At 45.0% G+C, this 25,981-nt stretch overlaps 1 protein-coding gene across 5 annotated transcripts in view; it reads right to left on the reverse strand.

Annotated features, from left to right (window-relative positions):
• Positions 1-1,320: 1,320 nt before the first annotated feature.
• Positions 1,321-25,981, reverse strand: part of syn3 (synapsin III) — a 73,703-nt gene continuing 49,042 nt past the window's right edge. For 4 of the 5 annotated variants that reach the window (XM_040174277.2, XM_040174278.2, XM_078101567.1 and 1 more), the window contains 8 exons: positions 20,331-20,393; positions 9,211-9,353; positions 8,112-8,186; positions 7,632-7,734; positions 4,535-4,666; positions 4,007-4,025; positions 3,738-3,897; positions 1,321-3,654 (listed from right to left, as the gene is read on the reverse strand). In XM_040174277.2, the coding sequence (XP_040030211.2) occupies positions 3,531-3,654; positions 3,738-3,897; positions 4,007-4,025; positions 4,535-4,666; positions 7,632-7,734; positions 8,112-8,186; positions 9,211-9,353; positions 20,331-20,393 (819 nt within the window). In that variant the 3' untranslated portion in view covers positions 1,321-3,530. The remainder of the gene's footprint in view (positions 3,655-3,737; positions 3,898-4,006; positions 4,026-4,534; positions 4,667-7,631; positions 7,735-8,111; positions 8,187-9,210; positions 9,354-20,330; positions 20,394-25,981) is intronic. The other variant, XM_040174279.2, reaches the window with a different exon arrangement.

Below are 25,981 nucleotides of genomic sequence, written 5' to 3' on the forward strand. Positions count from 1 at the left end.
AGTTATTGCAGAGCACTGCTGAACTTGAGGTAGTTACTCATCGCCTTTGCAGCTCTGTTCCAATAGAGTCAAATCAAAAGTATTAGGGTTTGTTGGCAAATTGGCAACAGCTGAAATAAAAAGCAAATCTACACTGGGGACATCTGTCGTCCTGAGAGAAGTACTGGCAAAACACACCTAAGCTGCGTGGTTAATGATTTATGAGTTACTGACTCAAAAAGCGCAGGACAGGCCTCCTAACGTCTTTAAAGTGAATGGGCACAGTGATTTAAATCAATATATTGGTGACATCATAGCCATTATTGCGTCGCATTGAAGGGATAGTAAATCCTTAAGGTTTATATATGGCTTATTACACTGCAGTATTATATACTAAGTGGTAGGTGTCTTTACAACAAAGACAAAACAACGTGATTTACACCTTCAAGCAGGTCTCGCAATGTTAAACTAATTTGGACCATTTTGACGGGATGCCAAAGGTGATGGAAGGCTTGCAAAAGTGCTCAATAACAAGACACTAGAAATGACTGCGGATCAAAATTTTGCCTCTTTCAAACCATCCCCACGACAATAAAGGAAAATATCACTAGCACAGACTTCCTGATTGTGCAAGATGACCAATCTCTAAACCCAAACCCCTGAACAGCGTTTGTCTAATGTTGGCAACCGTAACCAGGCGGGGCGGCACTGCCAAAGACGCACAAAATGCACAATGTTCCCTTGCCCCCCGGGTGAAGCTAATTCTGCATGCTACATGAAGTGAAGGCTAACATTAGCGTCTGTCCTACTTTATATTAGATAGGGGGAATAAACCCTGCCAACACAGGCATATAGCATTGTATATGCGAAAGCCATCTTAAAGGCTTTAACATTTAGAATTTTTGGCACAATATCAAGTATGGAGCCATCAGGTGCATATTGAACATCATTGAATGGTGAACGGTTTTGGACAAGAGAGTAAACTTCGAATTGGCGAACGCTACGAGCCAGTGGACAACAACAGAGCGAACAGCGTTGAGACACGCTCACGTGTATGAAGTGTAGTTATTGCACCTTTGAGATAAGGCATTGACCTTGATTGGTTAAGATTAAGATTTGTCGCCGGGCAGCGAGTCTTGCGCGATTTTCCAGACCTAGCAGCAACAGTAACTAAAAAGGCGGGACTTAGCAAACCAATCATTAGCGTAACAACTGTAATTTGTGGCTCCACCCACTAATGAAAAAATAACATTATTTCCCCTCCTTTTGATATGATTGCTTGATACGTTTTTTAGTTAAGCACACCGTCGTGTGTATTTTGCGCACATAGTCAGTCACACATAATAGCACATATTTATTTAACAAATAATATTTAATATATTTATCTTTGCACCAGTGAGACTAGCAAAGTATCAAATGAAAGCATGGTAAAAAAAAGGGCCTCGCTCAAAGACAGAAGCTTCATAGTTTAAAATTAAATTATCTTGTCTTATGATCAACGTAATTATTGCAAATAATGTGCAGTTCTTTTTTGTGGTAGAATCATTATTAATCATACATTTACAACTTCAACGTCACACACATGTGCACCCTTTCACAACACTTTTATATTTATACAGCTTCATGCACTTGAATGAGATTTACCTAAAAATGGGGGGAATTATTATTAAAACCATCAACCTTATTATCAGTAATCATACACTTCTCACACATGTCCAAATAAACAATTTGGACAAAAATAGGAGGAAATTTGTATTATAACAATTATAATGTTTTTACTCCTTTTTACTACTTCTTTCTGAATGAAAAACGTGATAGACGTATTCAGTTTGCAGCACAGATAACTATAGAGCCTTTCTGCCAATCTGATGAGATTACACATGTTATCTGAATGAAACGACAATTATACCGTCCATCTCTTTTTTTTTAAGAGAGAAAATCTTGTTGACAATTTTACCGTCTTTTTAATTATTTCCTTTAAATTCCAATTTTCCTTTAAAAGACCTTAATTCAGTGCTAATTTTAGGGAAAATGTTGACAGTGTTCATACTTTGTACATGGTCAAATAAAGCCACAGGTAGCTTAAAATTCTCTCCCATCAAATACATAAAGTCAACATAGTTTATATTTTATATTTATATTCTTGGGAAATTATTAAGAAACCGCAGCACCCATAAAATAGTGTAACCATTGCTTACAGATGTCTTTGTATAACAGATGAGTTCACAGCCTTAGAAAATAACAACTGTACGTGTGACATTCACTTAACATTTACATGCAATTCAAAAGCGTGATGAAAGAGGAAGTTTTGGCACCAACCAATGCAGATGGCCAAGAACAAAAAAACAAAACAATGATGATAATCTCTATAAAGGAGAATAAAGATGTGATGTGACACGAGCAAATCTCCTTTCCATCTCAGTAGAAATTCAAGCATGTTAAAAGTCCCACGATACATCCTCACTGTTCACCTTTACACACACAGCAGTAGTCTTTTGGATACAAGTTCCCCACAGAAAGCCAACCGTGAACACTAAGAAGAACTACAGGGGAAGATCTGAGCCGTGATGGAAGACAATGGCTGTAAGCCAGTACAGCGCCTGCACCTTGTGCACTTTGTGAAATCACAAGCTCAAAGGTTGCTTCGTTGTGTGATTCTTTTCTTCACCCACTGCAGCGGCAAGAGGGGGGGGGCTGTTGTGTTTTTATCAAAAAGCACTTTGGTAGTGTTGGTTAGAGGATTCGCTGTGTGAGCCAATATGGGTGATATTCACATGGACATCTGAGAAATGCGGCTGTTTAAAATCGCTGGTGAACCTTGAGGATTCAGTACATTATTCATGAGCAGACTGGAACAGCTTTAAATAAGAATATTGCCTTAGACATCTTCAAACAGTAAGGATGCTGTGGGTCAATTGATTTCATCAATACATAATTGTATTAATATATATGTACATATATTTTAAATTAATAAGAACCAAATAAATAAAATAAAAAACAGTTTCACAAGTTGACAAACAGAATGCAGAACGACAACCATATACAAAGATGATTACTTATTAAAATAATCTATCACTAGAAAGGCCAAATTCTAGAGGCAATTCAAATGTTTCTATCGATGCTGTAAATTTTTGTTTTAACATTAAACTCACAAAAATAAAACAACGAGATTCTTGAAAACAATCAATGCCTACAACCGGTCCTGACTGGAAGGAACAGCAAAGATAAAACACACACATTCATCAATCTGAGTAAAAGTTGTATTTTGGGGATGGACCTCCCGGCTGTCAGGAGGACAAACAAGTCCATTTAAAGTTTGACATCCACGGCGTAGCTCTCATCTATTGGCCTTTCTAGTGATAGATCAATCATTGATCTGACGGGAGAGCGTTGCACCAGGTGTTAAAATTCACAAACGGTGAGACGGAAAAGGAAGGAGCAGGAAGGGCTCTGAGGAGGGAGGGAGACTCCACAACAGATCAACCGGTCAGGTTTTTTTTCTTCTTTCAAACCTGACAACGGCGGGAAGGAGGAAGCCCCCCGGGAGGCCTTTAGTCGGAGAAGAGGCTGGCGAAGGACTGTCGGAGGCTGCGGATGGTCTCGGCTTTGGCCTCATCGTCGGTCACGCTTCCTCGCAACGTCTCTGTGAAGGTGTTGGTCAGCGACTGGGACTTGCTGCGCAGTAAAGAGAACACAATAAACATTCAGCACTCATTAATGTTGGTTTCACAGTGCCGTGCTTTTCAGCGCGGACGCACTTCAGCTGAGGCGACGGTTTAGGAGCGCCGGGCCCGGCGGCGGGGGGGAGCGGACCGGGCTGGAAGGCCTGGCTGGGTGAGGTGGAGGCGGATCGGGCTCGCTGAGGGGAACCCTGGGCCGACTGAGATGGAGAGGCGGAGGCGGAGTGGTGTCCCCCTGCTGTCGGTACACACAAATTACATGTGTGTGTGTCAGGCACTGCTGCCGCGAGCACTTCGTCGCAGTAATACACAAGCGACGACAACAACGACAAAGAAGTGTCTCCTACCTCGCCTGGGTTGTGCGGTCTGTGGATGGAGAATGATACAGCGATATCAGAGCAGGGGATGAGATTTTGAATGTTTATGCATGAACCAGCTAATGGTACACCACCTGAACATAACTGTGCACACAGACATATTAAAGTTCTGCTTCACAGATGTTGTTGAGATTCAAGTGGAACATAAGAAGGCTGAGTAACAGCAGCAGATACCTCAGCAGAAGTAGCTGTAATAGTGGTTACCGTATAGAAGCTGCTTACATATAGATAAACACATATTAGACATAATCAGACGTGTTTATTTTGTATTGTAATATATTGCATTCATTTTCATCGTAGTGTAAACTGACCCCAGGTGACCAAGGACCTCAGTGGCCTCAATGGTAGCAATGCAGAATGTAAATAGGTGGCAGGTGGCAGTTAAGCTGGAAGTAGGGCTTGTATGCAGAGGGTTAGGAAAAAGGGGGATTCTTTCCTTTAGCTGAAAGCAGGTTATTCTATATGCATATAAAAGATCACCTGTCAGATATAATGTACCTTGACAGAGGAGGGCTGAGGTGTGGACACTCCCAGAAGCACCTGGGTCATCTTATTGATGACCAGCTCTGTGATCAGCTGCTTATCCTCCTGCACGTGCTCACCGATCAGTGGCATGGAGCTGTCCATCACCTACAGAGACAGAAAAAGAGCCAACCACGGTGTTCGGGTGGTTTCAGCATGGCACTGAAGTGTTATTGCACTAGATGGCAGTGTTACCCTCTTATTTTGAACATCGTTTGTCATTATTGAGTCCAGACAATATAAGCCATGCAACACTCTGCTGGTCGTTAATATAATTTGTTGCTGCATGCACTGAGCCTGACTTTGACTTTTCATTTTTTTTGTCTCCGTGCTCTACCCTATTCCTCAGAAAGACACTTGTCCTGGATCAGTCCTGCTAAATCATCTGATAATAAATATCATGACCCAAAGTATAAAGAGGGTAGCAGGGTAGTTTGTATAGATGGATGTAAACTAAAAAATAACATTTGAACTGAAAAAAATCTATCTATCTTTCCATATGCCACTGTCCAATGGGACGAAGGAGGAACGACCAGCGAGCAGCAGATAAGAAAGTGACTCCATTCGTAAATATTACGTCGCCTGGCGTATGACTTGGATGCGCACAGACCACATCCAACGGCGTTCCCAAATAATTAGCCTCAAAGAAAAAAAAAGTCCCACATGTTGAGCTCACATGCAAACACACGTGCCACAGAGCACAGGAGCTTTCAGAGACCAAAACAAATGAGCAGCAGAGGGCTGTGGCTTCTGGCACTGATGGCTCAGATGTGGACGCCTGGTGTGGTGGATGACGCCGCTTCACTGCCCCCTCCCCTCTCGCCCCATGCACGATGCACGATGCTGCTGATCCTCCCGCGCGTTGCGGGCCAAACAAACACTGCAACACTGCGCCCGGTCGCCCCCCCTTAAAGGCCTCAACCTTTTCTCCGGTTGACAATGAGGGACACGCACTTAATTCGAAAGGCTCAATTTGTACCTCAGGAGCAATTCCAGCCTCATTTGTAAACATAAAACCCCACATTTCACGCGACGTGGTGTTTTGTTTGATTGGAATTGCTTGACCGTTGATGGTTTAGGACTCGAGCGATGTAAGCGAAGACTGGACCTGCAGAACCAGAGACCGGGTCCGACAGGACAGAATTTGTCTCGCCAAGTCGTGGTTTTGAAAAAGGCCCATGGCTCTTTCCAAATGGTCACTTTCTAATATCCTGTGCCAAAAAATACTTGACATGACTGTGCTCTAATAAAACATCACGTTCTACCAGATCTTATTACAGTATTATGAAGTAAAGAGATGCTTTAACTTCCATCAAAGCAGTAAAACAGCAGTATAAAACTATTAGAAGTTAAATTCCTGCATTCATAATTTTGAACGGAATCGCGAGAAGCAAAATGTCCTTATAAGGTGGGAAAATGGTCCAAATTTAAATAATCTTTTAGTAGTTTGTCCTGTGTTTTGTATTTTAATCTTCTTTAAACTAACAAGCAACTATATCCCTGTAGAAGACTAAAAAGCACAATAATGCGGGTGTTGCTAGTTGTGGACAAATTTGAATTGTTGACCTGATCTAAGACGGAATGCTGAAAGTGATAACAATACATCTCATTATTATGTTGCATCATGTCACGTCCGTTCTCTTTTGTCATTTTGTCATGTTGTGTAATTACCATCATGTCCTTTTGACACAATGCTGTGTCACGTTGTCATGGGATACCCTGTCCTGTCACAGCCTCCTCAGTCGTCTGCACGCGTTTACAGTGAATGGAAACAAAGCCGGAGTTTGCTCAGTGTTCATACCGGCTGTCGTAAACTGTTAATGAAGTGCCTCTGAGCAGCTCATTACTTTTCATTAGGGAGAGGTGTCAAGGCTGATGTCTTTGTCTGGGACAAAAAACAGATTCCCACTGTGATGATCCGGCAGCTCTTCCCTGTCGCGGTTAATTAAATTCTATCATGCTGAAGGGTTGGAGGCAGACAGCAAGATAGAACAGAGGAGGAGGATGAGGAGGATGAGGAGGAGGAAGGGTTGCGCGTTGGAGAGAACATTGTTACTCGACTATGTCATCAGTTCCTCTGTCTAGCTATAAGGGTACACATCTCTGGGGGGCTGTGAGATGTTCTGGTATCGAATAAGAAATTTAGGCCTACTTTCTCAATGCTGGTGCCCAAGTGTGATGTCACGGTCCCGAGCCAAATATGGGTACATCCGACATCCGTGATCGGAGGACATATAAGAGGCCACGGTGGAAAAAACAAAGCTGACTACAGGACTATTTCTCTTCCATCCTGGCTATAATCCCTCTTGAGGGATCAATAAAGTATCAATCTATCTATCTATCTATCTACAGGAAAATGCCCCTCCTTGGATCCTCCTACTCAGTCATTACCGTGCAATCTAACGATTCATTAACAGTTGTTGTGCCGATAATGTGGTAGTAATATACTAGTGATAGCAGAATGAGAGGTCAGTCCGTTGGAGAGAAAGTCTGATTAGAGCAGCTTTAACAATGTGTGAGGAGGAGGCCTCAGTTGGAAGGGATCTCCGTCCCAGGCAGCGTTACCGCCATGCTCATCCCATCGGGGGGACAAAACAACTAAAGAGAAGGAAAATCTCCATCAAATTGTCTGTGGCAGGTCAACCAACAGTCACTTTATCTGTGTACAAGCCCGAAAGTGCTTGAGGGAGACCAAACTTTGCCAGCGGAAACCAAAATAAACAGGCAGCTTTGGTAGACGCTGTGAGTCACCAGCTGACTCCCGATGTTTTTTGTTCTCCTGCCTGTGTTTGGTCTACCTAATCATTTTCTCAAGGGTTGGAAGATCATGTGCCCTCAAGTCTGGCTACACCCCTCCCTGCTGGCTATTACCGTAGGAATATTATCAGCCGGGAAGAAGCCTGAACCCGCTGATGCTACTAACAACTGGTCCGCTGAAAAGAAATTAGAATCACACCATAGACCTTAGTGTTCCCTGAATACACTTACGGTGCAAATATGATGTGTTTCTGATAGAAATTTCCATCGAGCACGCTCAAATTCAAGTAGAGGACTGTCGCGAAAACAAACTGACCTCGATGATATAGTCGTTGCCGTCTTTTCCGTGGACGGCCTTCACCGCACAGATGTCTAGGCCACCAAACATCTCTGCGCAGGAGTCCACCCACAGCCGATATCTGGAACACAGTGACACCCTTGACTGTTAAACCCAGTATTGAAGAGCCGATAGTTCTGGACATGTCATGGGGTTGGACAATTACAAATAACCTTCAACTAGAAACCTCTCAAACTAGACTTATAAGCAATCAAGTTATCTGTGTGAAACCAAAATATCATTTTATTATTTCATTATTTTGAAATCGTCCTAATTAGTGGAAGAACTCTTCACTTTTTGGGGAGTCGAAGTGACCTTTAACCACCCGATAACTTCGGTACAAACCTTCAAAAAGGAGGTTGTGCGAAGGAATGTGAAAGTAATAAATGGGAGATTTAGCAACCTCCAGTGTGTAAAAGAGATAAAAGATAGTTGTGGCCAGAGTGTCTCAGATCTCACCTGTCTGTCATTGCGATCTGTTCCAACATGGCAGAGCCTGTGTTTGCCTTCCAGTTCCCGGAGATGGACGTTCTCCTGCAAATCAAGGAGGAACACGGAGTAATTAATCAGCCTGCCTGCGGCTAGAAAGCTCCACCATGACTTGGTCACTTACAACCCTTGGAAGTGGGGCTGAATAGAAAAGCCCACGTCGGTCCAGATGTGACGGTGATCTCCATCCACACCGACAGTATGTTTGTGTCTTTGTGAACATTTAAAGACCTGCTTTCATGGCGAGGCCAAGGGGAAAGCCAGATGAGATAAGGCTTGGCCACGCCGCTGCTCGGCATTTGGTCAAGTGATTGTTTAGATACGGAGACTTGTTGACTCATACTTGGTTGCAACACGCTTGGCTAAATTTAAAGGAGGTCTCTTACGTCCAAATGGGTGTGGGAGTTTTAAAGGGTGGAATGGGTGAGTGCAGAGAGAGCTGAATCACAAGAAGAACGGCTCATTTGCTCTCCTTAATGTAAAAAGGTTTCAGAGGTATACAATGCAGTCAGAAGAAATTGAAATCCTTAAACAGATGAACCTAAAACCTTATTTTTTGTATGATAGGTCAAAGGTGATTATTTGATTATATTTGATCCCAATATAATTTGACAAAATAAATAAGCTTGGTCAGCCATTGCGGATCTAATTTTAGTTCAAAATAAAATTAAATAAATTATTTAGTTGAAGCTACTTGTACAAGTGACTGAGGAGATAAATTGATTTGTTTGTCTGGAGCTATTGTAGAACTTTTGGCCAGTTATTCTCTCCTGCATTGCACATTTCATTACTTTTAAAAGGTCTATAAATTACACCTCACAAATATATTGTCATTGTCTTATTCGACTCAACTATTTGAAATAGATGTGATGTGCCAGTGATCGTAAATGTATTCATATCACCGAATTATATCACCATCACTTCAAGTGCTGTTTCCACTGGCACGAGAAGAAGACGGACTTTGTGATGTGACGTTGGCTAAATCTGAAGACATTAGCTTAAATGCCTTCGGTGGGACACACACAGGGTCAAAGTTGGTGGCCCCCACTGTTAGAGTGAAACCTCTTACATGTACGCCTTGTAGTTGTTGCCGATCTTCTGGATGCGGATATCGTACTTGGACCGGACGTAGGGCTCGGTGGTGGCGTAGGTCCCAGCCAGAGCCACCACGCTAGTGATATCCTGGAAGTCTTGTTGGTTTTCTACTTTGATCTGTGGGAGAGACGCATCTCGTTAGTGAAAGGCTAATTAAAACGCGTGCGGCATGAACCTGCCCGGTGGCTGCTTGGAATCCCACAGGAATGTCACACTTGTACACTGGCGGGATAATGAAGGGTCCCTGGATGGAAACATTGACAGTGCTGGCTTTGATCTACGTCACCTCACCCCCATTAAGTACTTGGACTGCACCCCGAACAGCTACACTGAGGGGAAGCAACGTAATGGCAATCCAGCAACACAAAACACGGCTCACGACTCAGAGGTTTTCCTCAGTGTAACTATTGAGTTATATATGAGGCTACCCAGCACGAGGGAAACAGACAAGAGGAGCTCTCCTCGGCCTTCTGTGGAGATTACGTTGGATTTGGATCTGTGGATGATGTGCCCGTAAATGGTGTATTTTTCAACAATGCTGGCACACGGTTTGTGAGGTGTATTCCGTCACGTCATGGGAAACGGGGCATCGTGGAGGACAAACTCATTAAACGCCTTTGATGTATGGCAACCTGTCACAACCTGGTGGCTAAGATGCCAAATGATTCAGTCCAGAGCTTCCACTCACTCGTCACCATTCCATACTGGTGGCATCCCAGTTCCATAGCGGGAAAGTGCTGGGAATGGATCGTGAATAAAGGCAGGAAGGACTTGTTTCTCCCCCAATTCGTGGGTGTAAAGGTCATCAACTTACTCTGAATGGTAGAGAAATATGATTGTTAGTTGACTGTGGATCTAAACTTGGCTTCAAAACCTTTGAAGAGGTGTACAGGCTGCAATGGTTTTGCCTCATCTGATAATATACACAAAGTTTGATCAATGACATCTCGTAAAAAATAGCTTGCACGTCAAAGGTGCGAAGTTTCCCTGTTACATTATCATAGCAGAAAGTTGTGCCATAGATGATAGAAAACCTGTTCAGGGTCAAACTGTTGCTGTGTCAGGATTCCACCCTCATCCCGTTCAACATCGCCTCCCACTCAATTCCATTCTCCTCCCTCTCATTCAATCACCCGGTCACCTGACTACTAATCACCTTCACCTGAGCCTAATCACCAGCACTCCTTTATAACCCAACATGCATCACTCACCCGTTGTCTGATCTCGTCATTCCATGACTACAGACTCTTCGAGCTCACTTCCGTGTCTTCCCAGATACCCTCCTGAGCTTCCTGAAACTCCATGCGTCATCATCAGCTGTTCACCACCTCCATCGGCGTCTTCATCCGTCGCAGAGCAAGCAGGACTCCTCGCCTTTCAGCTAAGATTCTCCATTCACCCCGTGTCTTACAACCTACTTTCCTCTCGACGTCTGCAACAATAAAGCTGCATTTGAAACTCACCCCTCTGTTCCGTGTTTCAATACCTGACAGAAGATCAGACCACAATATGCAACGCTCTACGGATGCACGAGAGGATCCACCGCTACCAATTCCCCCGGCTTCAGCTCCTCTGGCAGCGGAGTCCCTCCCGCGTACACCCGCAGCTTTGTTCTCTGCCTCTTCGAGTCCCATGGCCCGGCCCGCGCCCTACTCCGGTGAGGCGGAGGATTGCAGTGGGTTTCTCTTACAAACATCTCTATACTTCACCATGAATGAACATCAATTCAGTGGCGATCCTGCTCGGGTGGCCTTCCTCATATCACTGTTGTCCGGCCCCGCTCTTCAATGGGCTCAAGCCTTGTGGCAATCCGATTCTCCGGTAATTAAATCTCTCCCTGATTTTCTCCGTCACTTTAAAGAGGTGTTTGGCCAAACAGTGGCTTCATTATCTGTTCACGATCAATTGTTCCAACTTCAACAAGGGAATTCTTCCGTGAACGCCTACGCTCTTCGCTTCCGCACCCTCGCCGCAGCTAGTGGATGGAACGAGCCCGCGTTAATCACCGCATTCCGCCAGGGGTTAAACCCGACGGTTCGTCAGCTGATTGTGGTGTATGATGATGTCATGGGCATCGAAAATCTCATCCAGAAAACCATTCGAGTTGCACAACTACTCACTGCTTGCGATCGGCCCACACACATGAGACCTTCCCCGCTGCCGGCCACAGACTCCTCCCCGGCCTCTCCTCCGGCTCCAATTCCTATGGAAGTCGACGCCTCTCATCTCTCCCCTTCTGAGCGCCTTCGACGAATGCAACAACATCTATGTCTATACTGTGCTTCTGACCAGCATATGCTCAGCAACTGCCCCGTTCGACCTCCGCGCCTAGCAGTGAGTTCAATTACTGTAGCCCCTCCAGTAGAACATCTAGTGAAAACACGAGTACATCTCCTAACCCATAAACTGTGTTTTCCAGCGCAAGCCCTCATCGATTCAGGCTCCGCGGGGAACTTCATCTCCTTCACCTGCCTTCAGAAGATGAATCTCAGCAGAAAACGACTAGATCACGATCTCTCTATTAACACCATCCAAGGCAAACCGCTAGGCCGAGGTCGTATCCGTTACTGCTCCCCCGTAATCACTCTTCAACTAGGATGTCTGCATTCCGAGAAAATTTCCTTTATGGTGCTGGAGGAGTCTACCGCTGAACTCATCCTGGGACGACCCTGGTTGATCCAACATCAACCCGTACTCTGCTGGAAAACCGGCGAAATCCTCCGATGGGGTAATGACTGTCACCACTCCTGTTTGAAGTCTGTTAAGAAAATCTCTTCTTCCTCTTCCTCGCCAGACGACTCCGAGGCCGCGGTTCCTGTGTTATCTGCAGTTGAAACCGGCTCCCAGTCCCACGTCCAATGTGAAATTCCAGTGGAGTACCGGACGTTCCAGGACGTCTTCAGTAAAGCACTGGCAACCAAGTTACCACCTCATCGGCCAGGGGACTGTGCAATTGACCTGCTACCCGGAGCTACACTTCCTAAGGGCCGAATATATCCTTTGTCCATCCCGGAACAAAGGGCCATGGAGGAGTATGTGGCAGAGGCATTACAGCAAGAGTTCATACGTCCATCCATCTCCCCGGCCGCCTCAAGCTTTTTCTTCGTGGCTAAGAAGGACGGGGGCTTGCGGCCCTGCATTGACTATCGTCACCTGAATTCACAAACCATCAAATTCCGCTATCCCCTTCCTCTGGTCCCTGCCGCTCTGGAACAGCTACGTGGCGCCCGCCTCTTTTCCAAGCTAGACTTGAGAAGTGCCTACAATCTGATACGAATCCGTCATGGCGATGAATGGAAGACTGCCTTCGTGACCCCCTCAGGCCACTACGAGTATCAGGTAATGCCGTTCGGCTTATCCAACGCTCCTGCTGTCTTCCAGAGCTACATGAACGAAGTTCTCCGGCCCTTCCTCAACCGGTTTGTCATTGTGTACATCGACGACATACTAATCTATTCTTCTTCCAGATCTGAGCATCATAATCATGTCCTTCAAGTACTACAAAAGCTACGAGAACACCAACTATACCTCAAATTGGAGAAGTGCGAGTTCCACACTTCAACCGTCCAGTTCCTGGGATACATCATCAGCCAAGAGGGAATCCAAATGGACCCGAGGAAGGTAGACGCCATTCAGGACTGGCCCATGCCAGCCACCATTAAAGAACTCCAGCGCTTCCTAGGATTTGCAAATTTCTACAGACGTTTCATCCAAAACTACAGTCACCTCAGCTCTCCCCTCACATCTGCTCTGAAGGGCCGGCCCAAGTCCCTGTCCTTGACACCCGCAGCCATGGAAGCATTCCAACAACTAAAGGACTCTTTCTCCTCTGCACCTGTTTTAGCTCATCCCAACCCAGAACTTCCGTTCATCGTGGAAGTTGATGCTTCATCTACTGGTGTAGGAGCAGTACTGTCTCAGCGGCAGGGCGAACCCCCCATACTCCATCCATGCGCCTTCTTCTCCAGGAAACTTGCCCCGGCGGAGCAGAATTATGATATTGGAAACCGTGAGCTACTCGCCATCAAGCTAGCCCTTGAGGAATGGAGACACTGGCTGGAGGGAGCTAATCACCAGTTTGAGGTAATTACTGACCACAGAAACCTTGAATACCTTCGTGAAACTAAAAGACTGAATCCAAGACAAGCCCGCTGGGCTCTCTTCTTCACCCGCTTCGACTTCATGGTATCATATCGCCCTGGAAGTAAGAATTGCAGGGCAGATGCCCTCTCCCGAATCCATCATGCTTCCTCGGACGAGGCCGAACCGGTTCCTATCCTCCCTCCAGCTCTCTTCATTAGTCCGATCATCTGGGACCTTGACGACCAGATCAATCAGGAAAACCTTCTCCATCCTGCTCCGCTGGGAGGGCCAGACGGGAGCAAATTCGTCCCTGAACACCTGAGAACCCCCCTTCTGGACTCGGCCCACTCTGTTCCGGGCACTGGACATCCGGGTAGCAAGCGGACCCTCTCACTCCTCCGTCAACGGTACTGGTGGCCCACCATCTCGGAGGACGTCGCAAGGTTCGTCAAAGGATGTTCAGTCTGTGCCATCGTCAATACCCCGAGGAGACTGCCTGAGGGAAAATTATTGCCTCTACCGATTCCGCGTCGTCCATGGTCCCACATCGGAATCGACTTCATGACCGACCTTCCTCCTTCTGATGGTTTCACGTGTGTACTAGTAGTGGTGGATCGTTTCTCAAAGGGCTGCAAGTTAATCCCGCTAGCTGGCCTCCCTACTGCACTCGTGACCGCAGAAGCCCTCTTCCATAATGTCTTCCGGAACTTCGGAATTCCAGAAGACATAGTCTCGGACAGGGGACCCCAGTTCATCTCCAGAGTCTGGCGTGCCTTCTTCCGGCTCCTCGGGGTAACTGTCAGCCTTTCATCAGGATACCATCCACAGACTAATGGCCAAACTGAACGCAAGATCCAAGAGATTGGTCGATATCTGCGGACCTACTGCCACCAGTACCAGGACAGCTGGAACCAATACCTCCCCTGGGCGGAATATGCCCAAAATTCCCTGCGACAGTCCACCACCGGGCTCACCCCATTTCAATGCATACTAGGATACCAGCCGCCTCTCTTCCCCTGGTCGGGTGAGCCCTCGGAGGTTCCAGCTGTCGACTTCTGGTTCCATCAGAGCGAGGGGGTATGGGACTCTGCTCACGTTCAACTCCAACAGGCAGTCAGAAGGCACAAAACACAAGCTGACCGTCGAAGACTAAAAACTCCTATTTATCAACCAGGACAGAAGGTTTGGCTCTCTACTAGAAATATTCGACTCAGACTGCCCTGTCGTAAGCTGAATCCTCGGTTCATTGGACCATTCCCCATCGAGAGGCAGTTGAACGAAGTCACCTACAGACTCAAGCTACCCCGACAGTATCGTATATCTCCCTCATTTCATGTTTCGCTGTTAAAACCCTTCATTGAACCGGTCTCCCCTTGTCCCTCAGATGACCCCTCGGTGGATGTACCTCCTCCTCCGGTGCCTGTGGAGGATGAACCCATCTATGGGATCCGGACCATCTTGGACTCTCGGCGGCGAGGTCCCCGACTGGAGTACCTCATCGACTGGGAGGATTACGGACCTGAGGAACGATGCTGGGTACTTCGTGATGACGTCCTAGATCCGACGCTCCTCTCTCTGTTTCACGAGGAACATCCGGATCGTCCTGCACCCAGAGGTCGGGGTAGACCTCGTCGCCGACAACATCCTTCGCAGGCGTCAAGAGCCGCCTCGGGAGGAGGGGGTACTGTCAGGATTCCACCCTCATCCCGTTCAACATCGCCTCCCACTCAATTCCATTCTCCTCCCTCTCATTCAATCACCCGGTCACCTGACTACTAATCACCTTCACCTGAGCCTAATCACCAGCACTCCTTTATAACCCAACATGCATCACTCACCCGTTGTCTGATCTCGTCATTCCATGACTACAGACTCTTCGAGCTCACTTCCGTGTCTTCCCAGATACCCTCCTGAGCTTCCTGAAACTCCATGCGTCATCATCAGCTGTTCACCACCTCCATCGGCGTCTTCATCCGTCGCAGAGCAAGCAGGACTCCTCGCCTTTCAGCTAAGATTCTCCATTCACCCCGTGTCTTACAACCTACTTTCCTCTCGACGTCTGCAACAATAAAGCTGCATTTGAAACTCACCCCTCTGTTCCGTGTTTCAATACCTGACATGCTGTCATAAAAATCAATGTGCAGTATCGAATAGAAAGCACAGGTTAGAATTTGTGAGGCCCCATGAAACTTTGTAATGCTGAGTTTTAATTGTTTAAACTTTATGACCTTTCACACTTTCAAAAGATATAAAATAAATGTCCGGTTGGAACAAAGAAATCCCAAAGAGCCTTTAAAGGGGGTGCTACCCCCACCAAATGCTGAACAAGAGAAGACGGTGGGAGAACCATTAAAAACAAAAAAACAGAGAGAGCAGCGATGTTACTGAAACAATAAAAGTAGCTTTAAAGGTTAAAAAGGAGAGGGGGCAACTTATGATAGTTTATGAGCTCCAATAAAAATACTGTCACTTTGATGGGTGATAAAAAGAAAAACGGTTGGAAGCCACATTAAAATCTGTTATACCGCAACTAAACCCATTAGTCTCTCAAATGAGCTCAGAAGGAAGACCAACTGAAAAGTTGGAAAGGACTTGTACCGTGTACATAGTTCTCATCTACTGTAGGAACCATTTGAAGCCGAAAGTACCGCAGAAACATAGCTCCCACTCCGGTGTGTTCAGCTCAGTAGTAAGTCCTAAATATAACTCGTGGTTTGCCGTCACAAGCATCAAAGCAGAGGGAACCACTGTCTGTATGCGCGAGCAGATGTCACAGCGAGATGGAATTATCAGGTTGTGACTGGTTGCAAAACAAGACAAGGAAGGTGACGTTACTTGTAGACTGGTTTTATTGGCCTGAGTGTTCATATTAGCCTACCTCAAAAGTAAATATATCAAGTAAATATGAACTGAGCTTGAATTTAGATATTTAACTGCAAAAGAGTCTTACTGGTAGGAGGTAATGATGTCACAATGATACTCACATGTGTGATGCACAGTATTTCAGTATGCTGAGGTGTTTTTTCTGCTTTGATGTTTTTAGGACAGCATACTGTTGTAACCCTGGCGCGAACCGCTTCAGTATATATTTATATTATATCACAAAAATAGCACAAAAACTGATGAAGGCAATAGAATAACAAAGCTAATATGCCACAGTAGAACGGGTTACACAGAACTATCCACCTAAAGTTTTCTCAAACTCGCTAACATTAGCCAACGTTAGCTAGTGGTCATACCAGACCGAGGCAAAGGCAAAGCTGAGTATATTCATTGAACTTCATTTCCGGACACATGAGTCCATATAAAAAGCAATACAAGAAGGTACTTTTGTTCCAATATGTCACGGTGTGGGTTTATTTCCTGTCTTATTTTATAGTTTTCTGCTTCTTGTCTCCCTGGGTAACTTCACTTCCTGCCTTGTCCTGTCATCCCCTGTGATTGTCTGATTGTTTCCACCTGAGTCCAATCACCTGCACCTCCCTAGTGTATTTAAGCCGTGTGTCTCTTGTCACTGGTCGCGTCATTGTCGATTGTTCTGGATGTTCTTGGCTCCTGTCTGTATTTTTGCCCCTTGGTCCTTTTGGAGTTTGTGACTATTAAAGTCTTTTTTTGGTTTGAAGTCTGCGCTTGAGTCCTGCCTTCCCCGCACCCTGACACAATATTTCACAAAACAAGACAAATACAGTATCACTTCATATTATCTTATAACAAAGCCAAACAAATTAATGAGAGTGACGCACAGTTCACAACGTGGCTCCACAGCTAGAAGCTGTTAGCTAGCGGCACGGCCAGCTCTGAGCCATAAGCGTGCAAGAATTACTCAATTCCTTCGAGGAAACAAACGGGAACGATGCGAGCAGAAAAAGGTAAAGCCAGAGAACGTGAAACGGAGAAGGACGGCGCCTGCTGGAAAAAGTCATGTCACACTGGTCAGTGTGCAGACTAAATGACACAGCGGCTCAATTACAGAGCCTGACTAGTTTAAAACTACGTAATGGGAGAAATGGGGTATAAAGCTTCCCTCTGCTACTGGTATGTCAATATGTTTGTCATATAAAGACTGAGTAGCCACATTTAATATGTGCAGCCTATTCAAATATTAAAGTACACACTGCTCTGATTCGGTTACGCCGCGTTGCTGACGGCAGCCTGAGGATGACAAACACATTGGTTTAGTTATGGACAGAGACGGACTGTTTCTAGAGTAAACTGCCTTAAAACCACAAGAACTTAAGAACATGAAAGAGAATAGTGCTTAAGTCATTGAATCTACTCAGTGATGCTCCTATAAAGCGATCTCTATTTAAAGCTCGCTAACATTAGACTCAGCAGACCATGTGAGGCTCGAGCAGTAAAAAAGCCTCGAATGTAGGGAATTGAGTGAGGGTGTGTTTTATTGCTTCAGAGCTTAACTTTCTGAGATACTTTTGCTTTAATCATGTTAATTGAGCAAAATAAAAAAAAGATATAAAATGATGCTGTAAAGACTTAAGCTACATATACCACCTTTGAATTAAAATGGATTATGATGTTATAAAGGCAGCATTTTGGGAAGTAGCTCTGTCTAATACAGCTCTTGTCTGTCAAAAGCAAACAAGGACCTAAATCCCAGTTCTCAGAGCTGTGTGAGGATGAGGGGGTTGAACGAGGGTTGAACGAGGTCCTGCCAAGATCCATTCGAGCCTTATGGGAAATTCTATAGCAAGTCGGGCCCCCGAACAGGAAACCAAGCCCTACCAGACAGACGAGGGGAAAAGACATTTAAGAATTGTCCCTCCCTGTGAATCCAAATGACTGGCGGGAAAGGGAGGGACAGAGAGGTTTGTGCTGGGGAGAATACGCATGTGAACTTTGTTATTGCTGCATCAAAAGCTTTACTCATTTTTGAAAACAATCGCTCCTCACTGTTAACTATTTAATAAACAGATGACGGACGTCATTTTAAAGGTTGTTCCCAGCAATCCTGTTCAAGCTTCTAAAATAGTTATTCGGGCAGAGCAAAAGCACCAGCGGCTTGTAGTCAGACCTTATCAGCTGTGTGCTCCTCTGCCTTTGTAACAATCAGATATCCAGTCGGAGAGCGTAAACCAGCTCTGCAGCCTGATTACAACTGGGATCGGGCCATCGTGATTTGAGGTTTTCCCCTCTCTTTGAAACGCAGACCAGTCAAAGCTGTTGTGATAATATCACATGTTTGTTCTGCTCGTCTGGAGCCTAGACGAGTTTGAGTGTGAGCCTGTAATCGGAGCGGATAAAGGCGGAGAACTGTGCTCGTCTGCAAAAGTCCTCTGTCTTTTAGGCTGTAAAGGAATAGTTAGACTTTTGGTAAAGACAACAGATTTATTCCACTTATACAGTTGTGGTCAAAAGTTGACATACACTTGTAACGAACATAATGTCATGGCTCTCTTGAGTTCCCCCGTTATTTCTACATGTCTGATATTTCTCTGATAGATGGAACAGATATTTCTTTGTCACAAAAACATTCATGAAGTTTGGTTCTTTATTTATGGGTTAACAGAAAAAGTGATCAAATCTGCTGGGTCACAAGTATACATACAGCAGTGCTAATATTTGGTTACATGTCCCTTGGCCATTTTCACTCCAATTAGGCGCTTTTGGTAGCCATCCACAAGCTTCTGGCAAGCTCCTCGTTGAATCTTTGACCACTCATCTTGACAGAAGTCGTGCAGTTCAGTTCAATTTGATGGCTTTCTGACATGGACTTGTTTCTTCAGCATTGTCCACATGTCTTCAATGGGATTTAAGTCAGGACTTTGGGAAGGCCATTCTAAAACCCTACTTGCTGGGCATTGTGGCCAAACAGCTTGATTTTTTTTTCGTCTGACCACAGAACTTTCCTCCAGTCGAGCCTTACGGTGCCGCTTTTGGAGCAAGGGCTTCCTTCTTGCACGGCAGCCTCTCAGTCCATGGAGATGCAAAACACGCTTGACTGTGGACACTGACACCTGTGTTCCAGCAGCTTCTACTTCTTGGCTGATCTTTTTGGAGCTTCTCGGTTGACTTTTCACCCTCCTGACCAATTTTCTATCAGCAGCAGGTGATAGCTTGCATTTTCTTCCTGATGGTGGCAGTGATAAACAGTGCCATGCACTTTATACTTACAGTTGTTTGCACTGTTGCTCTTGGGCAGCTGCTTTGAAATGGCACCAAGTGACTTTCCGGACTTGTTCAAGTCAATGATTCGCTTTTTCAGATCCATGCTTTGACTTTCCCATTGTAGCGTTTGTGGGCGTTTGTATCCAATGAGCCCTATTTTAATGGCCTCTGTCACGGTGTGGTTCACTTCATGTTATATTTTGTAGTTTTCTGCCACTCGTGTCCCCGGGTAACTTCACTTCCTGCCTTGTCATGTCATCCCCTGTGATCGTCTAATAGTTTCCACCTGTGTCCAATCACCTGCACCTCCCTAGTGTATTTAAGCTATGTGTGTCTGTTGTCACTTGTCGCGTCATTGTCTTTTGCCACGCATGTCCTTGTCTTTCGTCGCGGAGTTTCATAGTTTCCTGCCTGCTGTTTTTCCCCCTGGTTCCTGTGTGCTTTTTGCCCCTTGGCCTTTTGCTTTAACCTTTTTGATAATCGTCGTCTGAGTCCTACATCCCCGCAATCCCTGACAGCCTCAGAGACGTCACCAGCTGTAGTCACTCATATCACTCACAAGAAGTTAAGAGGCCGTGCTATGAAGCTCATCTCATTGACACAACTTTATAAGTCACCAAAATTGCTAATTCATATTCCTGTATGTATATTTTGTTCTGTTAACCCATAATAAAGTCATAAAAGAACCAAACTTCATGAATGTTTTTTGTGACAAAGATGTTCCAATTACTCTATCAGAGAAAAATCTGAGTTGTAGAAATAACTGGAAACCCAAGAGAGCCATGACATTATGTTCTTTACAAGTGTATGTACACTTTTGACCACAACTGTATATACAAGTACAGCTAAAAGAGTTTTTGTCTGTATATCTCCAGAAAATAAACTCACCTTTCCCATGCCGGCGTGAGCATGCCCCATCTTGATGACCACGGGGTAGGAAGGGCTTGTAACCTGCAGACAAGAACGTCAGAATATTAATCTTTGTCTTTCCGAAGCTACATTTTGCATTGTTTCTCTTGGCATATAAACAGCAGTCCTTTACAAAAAGATGTCAAAAAGACTGCGGGGACATTCCCTGTGAACACAGAGCTAAGTTGGCCTTGGCCTTGCCTGATGAGTCCTTTATCTTCTATCAGCTTCTTTTCTGCAAGACCTGACTGAAAAATGTTGTATTTTTCTTTCTTTCTATTTTTTTAAACATAAGGCTAACTTTTCCTTTAATAGGTGTTATCTTACATTTGGTTTATCAGAGTTTTGGTGCTGAAAACCAGATGACAAAAAACAACAATAATAACAGCTGAAACAGCAAAGTTGGTGGCCATGAATATCACTGTGTTAGCACAAATAAAACCTTCAATAATACACAGTCATTTTTACAAATCTTAACTATAGAAAAATATTGGTTTCCCAGCTTTAAACAAAAACTACTTTACTAGAATTCAGAACTGTGCTTGGTGTTTTAAATGTACAGCAGGACAGACGTGTGGTAAACACCACAGTGAGACACAACCACAAGTGGAAAACTATTTCCTTTGCAACATATTCAAATGTGTACATGAAGTGAGCAGAACCGCGGCCTTGTAAAGACACACATGGGCACTGGTGACCGCTGAGCGCGAAGTTGCTCAGTTTAAGAGCCATGAGGTGGAGTCGGAAAAATGTTGGTTTGTTATACAAAAGAAGAAATTCTGGGAACCTGGGTGGAAGACCAGAGCTCGTTGGGATGGGTTTGAACCAACAGGGCAGACCGCAAACATGCCGCTTCTCATAGTTTGTAGACTTAAAGTGGATGAAACATTAACAGATTACTTCAAACCTCTCTGTGGTTTAAACGCCCCTTGAAGAATCCACTGATAGGATGTCACTTAAGAGGGACTTTCCACACTATTGGATGTAATAGCTTTTGCGCAGCAACACCAGATTTTTTAAGGGGATCTTTGGGCAAGTTTGTAGTAATTATGATGAAGAATGAAGAGTACGTTCAGTGATGGTAGAAAAACTGCACAAACACATTGCGATGAAATACAACATACAACATTTTTTCCTTTTTTTTGCCCCCTCGGTGACACAGTAAAGGTCTACAAATAAAACGAGTGTAATAAATAAATCAACTAATAACAAGACTGATAATATTATTCTGACTGCATTCATGAACGTTAACAAAGTCGTGTCGATGTAACACTCCCAAAGTTTACTCAAAGTCAAGAGTGATAATCTCTGCCCGGCACCTCAAGGTGAAGCCCACAATAAAATAAACACAGCAGGAGATAAAGTTCAGACCGGAGGCACGAGGCCAAATCACGCATTGAGATATACTGTGAGCTCCGACCTGCGCGGAGGAAGGGAACGCCTAAACAGCTGCTATCGCTTCATCCAAACCCTCCCCGACAGCTGACAGGGCTGCACGTCGTAAAGCGTCACGTCAGCCTCTTCTGCTCCGAGCCTCCAAAAGAAGTCGCGCTGCTCGAGGGGCGTGAGCGGCGAGCCCGTTGACAGGTTTCGACAGCTCGGGCCCGGCCCGACACGCTGCCAAGATAAAGCGCACTCAAATTGTTTCCATTATCGCCCCAACGCAGAGGGGAGGCGAGGCCGTATTAAGACGTCCACTTTGTGATCCACTTTCGTTTGAAAGTAGTGTAAATGGGGAGCGTCCGTAAACATGCACGCAATGCAAAACGCAAGAACGCACTTCAAGTACAATTCAATTGTGACAACTGATGAGAAAAGCATTACTAACATATCGTTAGTCCCGGGGACACCTTGTCTCCGTGGTTCCTGCTGTGTCTGGACAGGTCCTTACACTCATTCCCATCAGCGTGGCAAAGGCGGCCGACAGCGTGCGAGAGGAGGGGGAGACGACCACATCCTCTGGCCAGGATGAAAGACGGAGACGTGCGCTCACTGTTGTTTTGTAATGGCCCCGCGGAACATAAACATAAGATTACCTCAGTACGAGAACATTTACATTACTTAGATCACATGGAAGCCCGTAAACTCACTCCCTGACATTTTGACACAATAAGACAGACTGTCGGCAGGTTCATTCCAGAGTGTTCCAGAGTCTGCTGGTTACATAAGAAAATGGCCAAATTCATCATTCAGAAACATGTGCTTCTAGTATATCGCTGACATGGGAAATTGTTGTTTGGATGGTGGTAAAGTTGGTAAATTACTCTAGCAAGCAAACAAGGAAAGTGCTGGTCAACATAATTATCCAAGCCTCTTTCTATTCAATCTGATCTGTGCTCTTTACACAATTTGTGAACTCGCAAATGTGAAAATGTTTGGTTTACAAAAGCTTGCGCATGCTATTTCATCCCAGCTGCGCGTGGGCCACTCTGCCTTTTGTTCCCAGCAGAAATCTGTAAAAGGAATCCAGTGTGGTAAAGACGTTACGAGGTCACATGCTAAAAAAGGCCAATTATATGGTTGGTGATTTCACCAGTCTAGGTTCCATTTCGTAACACACAGGCTTCCTTCATTTTCAGTAAATGTGCCGGACAACAAGGCCTCCCACGTGATGGGAATACTTCAGGGAAGCCCATCTCGCCCACACGCACCCACTCCTGACCGTAAACGTGAAGCTTGTTTCACGCATTGTGACTCTGTGTCTAAAGTAAACTGCCAAACACCTCGGTGGGACATTCCAATCCTAAAAACGTTCACCCTCAGCAGACTGGAAGTCTAGAGATCCCACAGTGACCATTTTAAACCCAAGAGGACCGACGCCTGTCAGGTTGCTTTTTAGGTCCAACCAAGGTTCACCACATATTCAAAGAGTCCAAACTATCTGACAATTATCAAAAGGTCCTTTTAGAAGCTTTTTATTATATCATCCAATCTTCTTCTTCTGCGGATAAGAAAACCCCTCAGAGGGCTGTAAATGTACTATTCCATCTGCTGAGGAAGAACTACTCCGATGTAGACTTTAAATGCTATAAATTCATTTTCCAATTTATTTTATTTTGTGTAGCCCAAAATGGAAAATTGCAAATCTGCCTCAGAGGTCTTTACAGACTGTACACATGCGACATCCTCTGTCCCGAAACCCTCACATCGGCACAGGAAAAACTCCCCTAAATGACTCCATCCCAGCAGCTTTTCTGTGTGCTATTAGAATGTTTCGTGACACATGACACACGTATGCCACCAGTTCCTTTAAAGCAGAATTGATTCATATTTTCGCTACTTGGAGTAAGCAGAACAACCATCGTCCACAACCATTGATAGGAACTAATGGGGCAAAAAAAAAATGAATTAGTGCATGATTAAAAGAAGACACACATACACCCCTTCAGCACTTGCGTTGCGTAGCAGAAGGAGCTGGATCGTTCTTCGCGGGCGATTGCATTATCCAATAAAAACATGTGCTGCATCCATCCTGCATTTATGATCTCTTCATTTTCATTACTGCAGCTCAAACCTGCCACATCAAGGAGAAGACATGAGGCGCAATGGTTTGTGCAGACGACGACAGCAGGGTACCCCGACCCAGAGTGCTTTTCAAGGGTTTTGGGACCGCAGCGGGACCAAAGGCAGCCTGCCCACATCAAACCCGGCCTGTGGATTAAGTGAGCCTCAAGAGACCAATAATGTTTGTCAAGTTACTGACTGAATTCATACATCTGACAGGGTTGGATTAAGCTCTCTTTGAGGGCATGTTTGAGCCGTGTCAAATGGTGGCAGATATCTTTCACGTTGAACCGATACAAAAGGAGTAAGCACATTAACTAAGAATGATGTGCAGAGCGTGTTTGAACTGTTTGAACAAATATACAAATTCATAAAAGTGGGCAGCTGTTTCAGGCACATGCCTAAATTTCTCACGCTTTAAGCTTCCATGTTCTCAAACTAAAAGTAACATAAGCATGACACATAGAGCGGTTCCTGGGCACGCTTGCACAACAGACTTTTTACGGGTTGTCATGGTAACCCCCCCACCCCCGGCCTAACTAACATCCGCCCAAAACAGCAACTAACAGAAGATCCCCGTTGTGTCAAAGTGTAAAGAATAAAGGCCTTCTAATGGGGCAAGCTAATTATTGCTGTGGAATTAAAGCTCATCTGGCTTCCATCAGAGTCCTCCGTCCTGCGTATATATCTATGAGCAAGACAGCTGTCTGGAAAACACAACTCACTCCTGAGGATGGAAGTTTCCATGGCGGATGCTTCCGGAAAACACAGGTGGTGTTGACGGAGGTGAGTGATGGGGCTTCTTCTTCTGGCTCCTTCTGGTGGTCAAGGCACCTGTTTAGTCATCACAACTTGTTGGAAATGTATCGTGCAGTGTTGCGCTTTACTGGAACCACTCATTACTGTACGATAAATAAATAATAGTGTGGTCCATAGTCAGTTACAAAACTTCTCTCTTGGAAAATACAAGCGGTGTGAGCGTCAGATCACCGGTGCAACGCATCACAAAACACAGGTTTATCCAATCACTGCTTTGAGTCATGGATTTGATGAGCAGTAACAATGAAAAATGGGCTTGCAATAATAACTATAGACTGTCATTTTAGAAATGCCCCAGTCAAACTGTGGTTATTTTGTTTGTTTTCAGATTAACAACGTCACCAAAATCAGTTTGGTTTTATTCAGACAAAATAATTGCGAAATTGCTCTTGTAAGAACGTATCGTGTAACAGCTCAGTGATGTCACAGGTGGGTAATATTACAGATGGTTAACCAATATAATTAAATTACAAAACACAGCCACTACTCAAGTCCAGTGTATTCATTTTTAAATAAACAGAGATTTGTTTGAAAGTCTGTGTTAAGTACACGTCCAGACATTTGCCGTCTGGCTTCTCTGCGGTGTTGCTGTAATACGGAGCTGGACGGGCCTTGTTAGCCCTAATCAATTCACTAACCTACATTCCTGCCTCAGAAGTAAAAGGACAGACGGGCCTCTGGCGAGCCAACCCTATAAAACCCATCAGCGCCATGCCACATTCCTCTCAGTAAAAAGCAAAAGGGATGTTTCTTTCCCATTTTCCAGGGGCTCCTGCAGCGTCAGGCCTCGGAAAAGGCCGGGCAGAAATGAGGTGACTGTGTGCCGTGATCCCAGGACTGAATGGAATCATTCACTCAACCCTTTCAGCTGAGGGATTCTGGTGAAAACAACCACGGATCCAAATACGCATCTGGGAGCAACGTGACGGATGTGGACAGATGTACCCTAACAGTCCGAAAGAGGGCCAATGTACTTGTTTCTGGTACTGTTAGTTCTTGTTTTCTCCGACCCATTTCTGTACATGTGTACTTGCAACCAAATATTCAAACACGGCGGTGTCAAATGTCTGGGTTTCATGCCGAGCACGAGAGTCTCCTCTCTGGCAGAGACACAATTCCTTCCTTTCCCAAATATCCGGTCTGCTCAGAAGATGTACATGAAATGAAGGAAGCTGCATTTGTAGGCGCTGAGGCACTTGTGTTTACCTGGGTTCTGTTGGGTGCTTTGCCAACGTTTTATGTGATATTGACGACAATATTAGAGCTCAGAGCGCGGAAAATGCTTTAAAATGGTCCAAAAGTAAACT

The sequence above is a fragment of the Gasterosteus aculeatus genome, chromosome 4 (genome assembly GCF_964276395.1).
Source record: "Gasterosteus aculeatus chromosome 4, fGasAcu3.hap1.1, whole genome shotgun sequence".
Taxonomy (NCBI): Eukaryota; Metazoa; Chordata; class Actinopteri; order Perciformes; family Gasterosteidae; genus Gasterosteus; species Gasterosteus aculeatus.